This window comes from Mycetomoellerius zeteki, unplaced genomic scaffold (assembly GCF_001594055.1).
Source record: "Mycetomoellerius zeteki isolate Tzet28-1 unplaced genomic scaffold, Tzet1.0 scaffold758, whole genome shotgun sequence".
In the NCBI taxonomy this organism is placed as follows: Eukaryota; Metazoa; Arthropoda; class Insecta; order Hymenoptera; family Formicidae; genus Mycetomoellerius; species Mycetomoellerius zeteki.
In genome coordinates this window covers 3,793-14,088 of record NW_017257784.1, presented here as the reverse complement: position 1 = coordinate 14,088, position 10,296 = coordinate 3,793, and the positions used below count along the sequence as shown (strand labels likewise).

Below are 10,296 nucleotides of genomic sequence, written 5' to 3'. Positions count from 1 at the left end.
TATTGAAGAATTTTACAACAGTTGCAAAGCTGCTTTCTCTGCTGAACGCAGCCAATGTCTGCTGAGATAGGACCGTTGGCTGCGTTCAGCAGACTCAACAGTTTTGCTACTGTATATACTGTGATGTTATAGCGTGTTTCAATCATGATATACAGTCTCGAATGAGATCTCCACGTGCGAAGTTTAATTTTCTTCGACGTTCGAAATTTTTTTGAAACTCTTGCTCTTCTATTAATTATTTATAAGTGATTATGGAACAAATGGAGGAGTTATCAGCAAGTGAATATGTAAGGTAAGCCATTTCAATTATCTTTATTTCCAGTGATATATTTTGATACGAGATTCTTAAAGTTTCATCTCGAAATAATATTTCTGAGATAATTATATATTTATCTTTATTTGTAACTATCTATTTCTATTTCAAAAAAATTTTTAGAACGTGAATGATTTTTGTATAACATCTTTAAAAAATTTCAGACTGACGGTCAAAGAAAAGTATAACCATTTGATATTAAGCGACGTGAGTCTGATTGTGCCGAAAATGGGCATGTGAAAATGTTGGATGACGAAAGGTTTCTGGTGCGATTAGAAATGTTTCAATATATGAGTATATTAACTTTTTATATATATACAGGGGGTGTCCACTCTCCCTGTATATGAAGAAATAAACACAGAGAACGAAGAGTATATGCTCATCGACTGTATTATGTGATCTTTTTATTTATGACTGCATCTATATTTTTTTTGTATCTTATAAAAATACTTTTTTATAAAAAACCACGCATGATATGCATGGCGCTGGTGAAATCGAACCTGGGATCCGCGGATTGTGAATTCACGATCGAACACGGAACCACTCGACGCCTCGCATATCTCTTTATGCTTATTTATCTTTTTACCCCGGATTTATAATAGGATTTTAAGCCTTAAGTCATAAGAAATGGGCGAATCACAGTCGATTATTCCCCTCGGATTCGACTGTAATTGGTCAATTTCTTACGGCTTAAGTCTTAAAACACCTATGTAGATCCGGACTAAGGGCCCTAATGCGTCGTCTACAATATGCGGAATAAGCTTGGTTTAAGAAGTAAGAGTAAGAAATTGACCAATCACAGTCGAATATGAGAAGAATAATCGACTGTGATTGGTCAATTTCTTATTCTTACTTCTTAAACTAAGCTTACTACGTGTATTGTAGACGGGCCATAACAGGTAAACTTTACCAAAAGATAGAACAATCGGCCCTCAAACTGGACGCAGCAAGCATCAAGCAGCGGAACAGCAACCAATCAGTGAGGCGATATTTACAGTGACGTAAACAATATCGCTTTTCTGGTTGGTTGCTGCTCCGCCGCTTGATGCTTGCTGCGCCAGGGTGAATTAGGCATAAGGTGCATTCACATGCAAGCGTCAAACAGCTGAAGCAGCAACCAATCACGTGACCTGGTCTCTCTGATTGGACCTGGGCATCAAAGCTCCATAGGCATGGAAGAGATTGGAGAAAACTTGTCACATGATTCCCTTCTGATTGGACGTGGGCATTCACGTGATGCAATTTGCCACTCTCTCCCTTTGAGGCTCTCTAGATACGAGTAGTGGTGTAAAAAATATTTTTTACGCCATTGTAAAAATCGCCTCGTTGATTGGTTGCTGCTTCCGCTGCTTGACGCTCGACGCTTACATGTGAATACACCTTTAAGCATTATTGTGTGATTAAAGTCTGATTTATAATGGCCGTAACCGTTAACTTATGCCGGTGCCGGTAAAGTTCAACCATAAAATTTCAATGCTTTCGTTCATACTAACTTGCCATATTAGTTAACGGCCATTATAAATCAGGCTTAAGGCTGTAGTTCACTTGACGCTACAAACGCTTCGAAGCATTCTTTTAGCGAATTCGATTGGACGCATTCAGTGAGCACTGGTGCACATTAAAGCCGTTGTACATAAAATAACGTGCAGATATGTTTATAAATAAATATAGAAATCGATTAAATAGTGAAATACTCAATACATTTTATTGTACTATTAGGTAAGATATGTATTTCATAATTCGAAATATTTGCATTTCATTTTTATACTCAAATTAAATCAGTGTACAACGGCTTTAATATGCACCAGTGCGCACTAGTGCTTCCAATCGAATTCGCCATTTGATTAGTCAATTCGTAAAATTCTTTGTTCTGATTGGTCGCTCAAACGCTTCGAAGCGTTTGTGGCGTCAAGTGGACCGCAGCCTATGATTGAAACTTGCAGCGTTTCCATTGGGAAATCTAGTGAAGTGCAACACTGGTGCACTTGAATGCAAATCGATTTATATATGTTCAGTGTTAATAAATAATTTAAACCTTTTAACGTTATGAGGTTATCGTGACAACAAAGAGTATGCAATTAAAAGGGTTAGATTATTATTTATTAACATTGAAAATAAAATGATTTATATTTAAGTGCATTCAGTGTTGCACTAGTTTTCTCAGCACTAGCTTTCTGGAAAACGCTATTGGAGTTTTCCTGTTGGACTAACCAATAAAAAAGGTTTATTCCAAATTAACCAATAGCAACATGGGTGAACGTTTCTCACTTTGACGGAAGAGGGAACTACTTTGTGGAGGAGTAGGCGATCGTTGCGCGGATCACCGGATATATAAATGCGTGCAAGAACGGCGCACGTCGCTTTTTTGCCTCAGTAAAGGTAGAGTTGTGTTCGCGTTGCGCGTTTGTTGTGTGCGTTTCCTTTTCCCTTGAAATAGGCCACATAACCTAATGTCCATTTCGTGAAACTAACTCTCCTAGAAAAACCCAAAAAAAGCAAAAAAAATTGTGAAAAAAAAAACGCATTAAAAAAATCGCAAAACTACAAGCGAAAATCGTCGTGTCCTCGATGATAAAGGAAAAGAAAGGGAAGTAAATACCGAGTCCAGAGCCAGTGTTCGTTCGCAGGGAGAAACAGACGGAGGAATTTATCTACTCACAGGCACGCAAAAAAAAGTACCCACGCACGCACGCACGTAGTGGAAGCGGGAGAGGTGAAGAGGAAAACGTGTGCGAGGACGCGCGAGCTACGAGACACGGGCAGGTGCGTCGGAGCAGGGTAATCCGTACCGCGCGAGGGTAGAGAAGGAAATAGCCAAACGATTGAAGCGTCGCGCGCGACGCCGAAGAACGCCGTCCCGTTTCTCTCTTTTCTCTGCGATAATCCGCCGCCGCCGCCGCCGCCATGAATCCTGGAGCACCCAACTACCCCATGGCTTCGCTCTATGTAGGCAATCTGTTATTTTTTTCGGATAAATGGATATTAAGTGTCTTTGACTTTTCCTTTAAGAGAGTTTCTATTTTCAATATTGGACCTGTGCTGTCGATCCGCGTATGCCGCGACATGATCACCCGCCGTTCGCTCGGCTACGCATATGTCAACTTTCAGCAACCAGCCGATGGTGAGTTATCATTGTTATTATTTTTATTATTGCGCAATTTTCATAATGATGCATGGTAGTAGTGGTGGTAGTGGTGATGATGGTGATGGTGATGGTGGTGATGGTGGTGGCGGCAGTGGTAGTCAACGTGGTAACGCGGCGTCGGTCCGCGTGAATCGCCACCTGCTGCATGTCTCACATGTGCCGCGCCAACGCGCGCCCTGTTGGATCCATCGGAGCACGATGCAACAAAAACTTAAATAATAAAATGTAAGCAGTAGGAAAATCAACCTGTTGGATTTGCTATTGCTTACGTTTCATTATTCAATTAATTCTTTTATGTATTATGATCATCCTCAAGGATGAAGATCATGGAGGATGATGAGCTGAAGAGGGGAATTAAGGCTGAACCACAATTGAAAAGCACACAAGGAATAATACATTTCAACTAAGGCTGATTGCTTCGAAGGCATTCAAACTTTGAAGCTTCAGCATTAAAATCTTCAAAATTTGGACAATTAAAATAACACAATTGTGAACTTTGGATTACGTTTACACGGCTCGATTTATACCGAAGTTTTATCATCGATGTTAGGAAACTGGCCAATCACAGTCATTCTATTCTTCAGAGGAATAGCTATGATTGGTCAGTTTCATAACATCGATGTTTTATAACTTCGACGTAAATCGCGAGCCGTGTAAACGTAATAATTAATTTAATATAATAATAATATTACAATAATAAGTGCATATTTATAAAATTATATTTTATATATGACAAAATTTGAAATAAAATGTTTTAATGTTGCAATTACATTGTTAAATTAAAAATTATGCAAGTTCATTATTTTTATCGATTTTACGATTCTGTTTGGATTTTACGTTCTTAAAATTATTGTTTTATGCTAAAGAAGATTTACTTGGCAGTAAAGTCGAAACATTTATATTAATTTACTATTTTTTAATTTTCATTTTTATTTGAGAATAAATTTATTTTTATTTTTTTAATTTTCTCAATTGGATTGTTTTAAACATTATCCTTTCTTATTTACATGCATATCGAATCTAATTATTAATATGTAATATTTTAGACTATAATGCTACAAATTTTTTAAGAATATCACATTTTTTAGTATATATATTAATTAATTCTATTCATTTATAATATTCCTAGCATTTCTCGAATAAATTCGTCATTCACACGAATTTTTCAAAGTTTCGGAATTAATTTCAAACTTTGAAAAAATTCGAAGCTCCGAATCATCGAAATCAGTCCAAACAGCCCTAATTTTTATCAGTACTGTATATTCTGATATACACGGTTTCCGATATGTTGAAATCTGTTATTTCCCGTTCCGCGATTGCCTGTGTATTCAACTGTGTTTCAGGCTTTAGACTTTAATCGAATTATCTTAATCTGTTTTGCTCTGATTGATTAAATTCTAATCTTCAATTTGCGATTCTCGGTCCATCACGGGTTTGACGGTGATTGATGATTAACACTTAAGCGGATTTGCCACGTGACAAAAAAATATTGTTTTTCTTTCTTTTTTTTCTTTGTTGCGCATTATTTGGAGATACGCGGTCAAAGCAGTCAAAGAAACAAATCCATCGAAAATATTTGAAATTTTAGTACATTTCTTTCTTTTATGCAGAAGATATAGTTACAAGATCTAAAAATTAAAAGGATAAACTACGGTGAATGAAAGAATAAATTCCGATAATCGAAAAAATTTATCAATAGATTTATGCTTAAAGTCTTATGTAACATAAGGATTTCGATCTCAAGTAAAAGTCCCTTCAAAAAAAGAAAGAGAATTTCTTTCTAGTTACATAGTGACCCGCAAATTTGTTTCTATAACTTTATTTCAATCTTTCTTTGTCTTGAGAAATCGATTTCTTTTTAGAAGATGAAACAGACATTATCGGTTTTACGCATCGTTCGAAATTTTTTCGCCTTGCAGGAATTTCTCTTTTAAGAAAATTTTCGAAAACGCACCTCTTTGTTAGGTAAAAACGCATGAAAACTTACGTCCATTATCTTCTAAAACGGTTATAAGATTTAAATTTTTGTTACTTCGAAGGAAAAGAAGAAAACATTTTTCTACCTGACTTTTTATACCTGAGGTCAGAATGTACAAAAGACAATTCTTTTCCGGACTAACAGAAAATGTCTACCTGAGTTTTGCACATATTCTTTTTCGCTTTCCGAATATATTCCTTCAACACTTTAGACCTGGGTCTCTATTCTGTAACTCTTAACGCAAGTTTCGTTATCGTTATAACGTCGTTTACCACGACAAAAATTGTATAGAACTTCTTCGCTTTTGCCGAACTTCAAATATATAATATATTTATTTCACTTTACGAGTATACTAGTTTAATTTTAACAAAAGAACAGACCTGTTGACTATCAGATTGAGTCACATTTGTGACCGGAACTATCATAATTTTTTAAAATGTTTGTAAAAAATAAATATTTAATATAGAATTTCAAATAACATAAATAGATGAATAACGATATAAAGAAAAAATATGCTATTTAATATAGTACTTATAAGGATACAATTTTATTTAGACACGCTACACAATACTTTATCATTGTACACTTACGATAATGAAAATTCCATTGTGACGCACATGGTAAGAAACTAAACTCAATGAGCAGTTCACGCGTTTTAACTGTATTTCGTAACTACACACTTGAACAAAATAGAAATATTAACTCGAACTTCAAATATTTTTCTTAATTTTCGATTAAACAAATATCTAATTTTTTATTCAAGAATTGAATTATAGGAAACATTAATATATCTCATTTTGTAATATTATTGTAATATTAATAGTATTAATTCTCTGATCTGAAGAAAGAATAGGAAAAAAATTATAAATCATAAATTTTAATTGAAAGAAACGAATTTTTACAATTATGACTTGATTTAATAAATATATTACAAAATACGCAAATCGAAAAGTACAAGATTATCCTTTTTATGTATTTATGCTTGGGAGAATAAATTCATGAAAAATCATGCGCGCGCACATACACGAAATTAATTCTTGTACATATCAAGAAATATGTACAAAAGTTATCTGGAATAAAAATATTTTTCCGTTTGCTACAAACATATCTTATATACTGTATAATTTAATTAAAAAATTTTATATAAGTTTTTGGAGATGTATTTTTAGCTTATAAGTTCTAAACAGCTGCAAGAACAATTGTGCATACATATGAATTTATTTAATGATAAAATCCGCTTTCGATTAACATTTAAAATATTCAACATGCTATTCAACCTCCACAAAGACAGTACATTAGCATAAATATACATTTGCCGATGTTCATGTTTCAGCTGAACGCGCCCTTGATACTATGAACTTCGACATTATAAAAGGGCGGCCTATCAGGATTATGTGGTCCCAGCGCGATCCCTCCTTACGCAAGTCAGGCGTTGGAAATGTATTTATCAAGAACTTAGATAAAAACATAGACAATAAAGCGATGTATGATACGTTTTCGGCGTTCGGTAATATACTGAGTTGCAAGGTTACGCAGGACGAATCAGGCGCGTCAAAGGGTTACGGCTTTGTCCATTTTGAAACGGAGGAAGCAGCCAACAAATCTATTGAAAAAGTCAATGGAATGTTGCTAAATGGCAAGAAGGTAAAGTAGTATTCTTTCTCCATCAATTATAGGATAAAAGTTATTATCTCAATTGATTGGCTTATCGAGTTAACAGTTTCTCTCGTTTAATGAATTATAAGACAAGTCTATAATACATACACGATACAGAGGTTGATTATATTAATATCTAAAAAAAATTACATTTATTTTGAAGATATTTAATTCTAAATGTATGGAATTTTACATTACAAGTGTATACACAAAACTTTATTCTGTAGATATTTTTTCTTAATTTGAAACATTTGCATATAAAAGACCCATTCCAAGAATGTTATAATTATAATAACAAAGTAAACACTTAATCATTCTGATAAGGTTTCGTCTGATAAATTTATGTCATAATTTCGATGTTACATCATTTCCATTATTTGCATATTTTGCCATGTGCATTATTTTGAGAGTAAAACATTTGTATAACCTCAAGCATACTATGGATGAATTCTAAACAGAATCTTAAGCTCATAATTTATTCTTATAAGACATATAAGAACTTATGACTGACGTTTTATAATTTTATATACTGTAAGATGTACGATCATTTGTAAATATCTAATTTCTCATAAATCTTAAGACTAGCAAGATGTCTGTAAACATATTGCATAAAGTTATAAACATCTGTAAGTTTGTACAAGTGTTATGAGAATATGTTACAAGCCTTACGATTCTGCTTACAATTTAGGTATAATATTGCTACGTCTATGCTATCATCAAATGAGCGCCATATAACTTTTATATTTTGTTAACATAAAATTAATAGTGATTTTATATGTAACGACATTAACGAATTAATATTGTTGGTAATGTTTTTACATTATTATTTTAATTATTTTACACAATTTTAAGAATTTAACTGTCCATTGACTAAGAAGTAGCGCGAGAATCTCCTTAATGTTCCCTTTTCTGTTTCTCAACATGGATTATGCTCACAGGTGTATGTCGGCAAATTCATTCCCCGTAAGGAACGCCAGAAGGAGTTAGGCGAGAAGGCCAAATTGTTCACAAACGTCTACGTAAAGAACTTTGGCGAGGATATGACCGACGACAAGCTGAAGGAAATGTTCGAAAAGTACGGGACCATTACAAGCCACAAAGTGATGATTAAGGACGACGGCAAATCACGTGGCTTCGGATTTGTTGCGTTCGAGGACCCAAACTCCGCCGAGCAGGCGGTACTCGATTTGAACGGTAAGGAGATCGCCGAGGGCAAGTGTATGTATGTTGGACGGGCTCAGAAAAAAGCCGAGCGCCAACAGGAACTTAAACGGAAATTCGAGCAATTGAAAATTGAGCGGTTGAATCGATATCAAGGCGTAAATTTGTACGTGAAGAATCTGGATGATACGATCGACGATGAGCGTCTGCGTAAAGAATTTACACCGTTTGGCACGATCACCTCAGCGAAGGTGATGATGGAGGAAGGACGTAGCAAGGGTTTTGGTTTTGTGTGCTTCTCGCAGCCAGAGGAAGCCACCAAGGCAGTTACCGAGATGAACGGACGCATTGTAGGTTCCAAACCCCTCTACGTTGCTCTGGCGCAACGTAAGGAAGATCGTAAGGCTCACCTTGCCTCTCAATATATGCAACGCATGGCGAATATGCGCATGCAGCAGATGGGTCAAATATTCCATCAACCTGGTAACTCCGGTAGTTACTTTATACCTACACTGCCGCAACCGCAGCGATTCTATGGACCCGCGCAAATGGCGCAGATTCGTGCTACTCCACGCTGGCCAGCGCAACCAAATCAAGTAAGACCGAACGCGCAGACTGGCAACTCTGGATTCGCGTCAATGCAAGCTGCACCATTCCGAGCGGCGCCGCGAGCTCCTGCCGCACAGGCTGGAGCCTTACGTAACAACATGTCTGCCAGACCTATCACAGGTATTCTAAAAGAAAAAGGTGTTGATACAAATGTATTGTTCAACAGAATATTATAAACACAACTTGTAAATCCATGCAGTGGTTATAATATTATACAATAATTATATTTAATAATTAGTGAAATAATTATTACTTTACATTATCTGACAATGCCTATGTATTTCAGGTCTGCAAGCTGTTAGTAACAATATGCAGAGCCGTTCCATGGCCGGACCAGCTGTTGGTGTCTCGCCCGGTCAGAGCCGTCCGTCGAATTACAAGTACACCGCAAATATGCGCAACCCTCCACAAGCGGCCATGGCTTTACCCACACCGAGTGGTCCTTCTATGCAGCAGGCGGTTCACATCCAGGGTCAAGAACCGCTCACTGCATCGATGTTAGCTGCGGCACCACCGCAGGAACAAAAACAAATGTTAGGAGAACGTTTATTCCCTCTAATCCATGACATGAATCCACAACTGACTGGTAAAATCACTGGTATGTTACTGGAGATCGATAACAGCGAATTGCTTCATATGCTGGAGCACAAGGAATCTCTGAAGGCCAAAGTCGATGAAGCCGTGGCCGTATTACAGGCCCATCAAGCAAAACAAGCTGTCGCGCCGAAGAAGGAATAAACGTCTCATCGATAATGTTTATTTATAACAAGTGAAAATAAATTTCGATAAATTTTGACTTTGATTCGTTGTATGCGGGATATTGTTTCTTCATTTAATTTTGTTTATCTAAATTTATCATGTCAGCATGTTTATATGATGAAATTTACTTTCCAAGATATCGCTTGGGAAGATGCAAAAATACATACTCTTTTTACACACAATGTAAAATTTTAAGAAAAAAATCTTCATATTCGGCATATTAAAATATGAGAAGTTATGAACATTTTCTGAATCAATAATTAGATTCGCCTTGCATTTGCTTATTGAGAGAAACATGTGAAGGAATATGAATTGATTTCCAAATTTAAAAATTTAAAATAATAAATTTTTCTGTCAGGATACATAAAGCGATCGATGTTCAGCGGATGCAACAATTAATCGAACAGTTTAGGAACCTTTAATTTTATTCGATAGATTTATAAGTATATAACTGCGCGCAAGCAGTCGTTGCCTAACGATGTATATAATTGTTACATCTGCTGGATGTATTTTTCTTTTCATATTTCCCTTCTCGAAACGAATAAAATTATCTTTGAATAAAGGAAACTGTTTCACAAATTACACTAGAACCCATCATAACAAGGATGAATTTTTGATTGAACATTTTTATTTTTTTCGGATAAGTGGATATTAAGTGTCTTTGACTTTTCCTTT

General features: G+C 35.7%; 1 protein-coding gene across 1 annotated transcript; it reads left to right on the top strand.

The window, feature by feature from the left end:
* The first annotated feature begins 2,627 nt into the window (after positions 1–2,627).
* Positions 2,628–10,022, top strand: pAbp (poly(A) binding protein). The gene is made up of 4 exons (XM_018458723.1): positions 2,628–3,434; positions 6,770–7,080; positions 8,031–8,982; positions 9,149–10,022. Exons 1-4 carry the CDS (start codon positions 3,218–3,220, stop codon positions 9,598–9,600), a joined length of 1,932 nt encoding a protein of 643 aa, XP_018314225.1. The 5' UTR covers positions 2,628–3,217; the 3' UTR covers positions 9,601–10,022.
* The last annotated feature ends 274 nt before the right edge of the window (positions 10,023–10,296 follow it).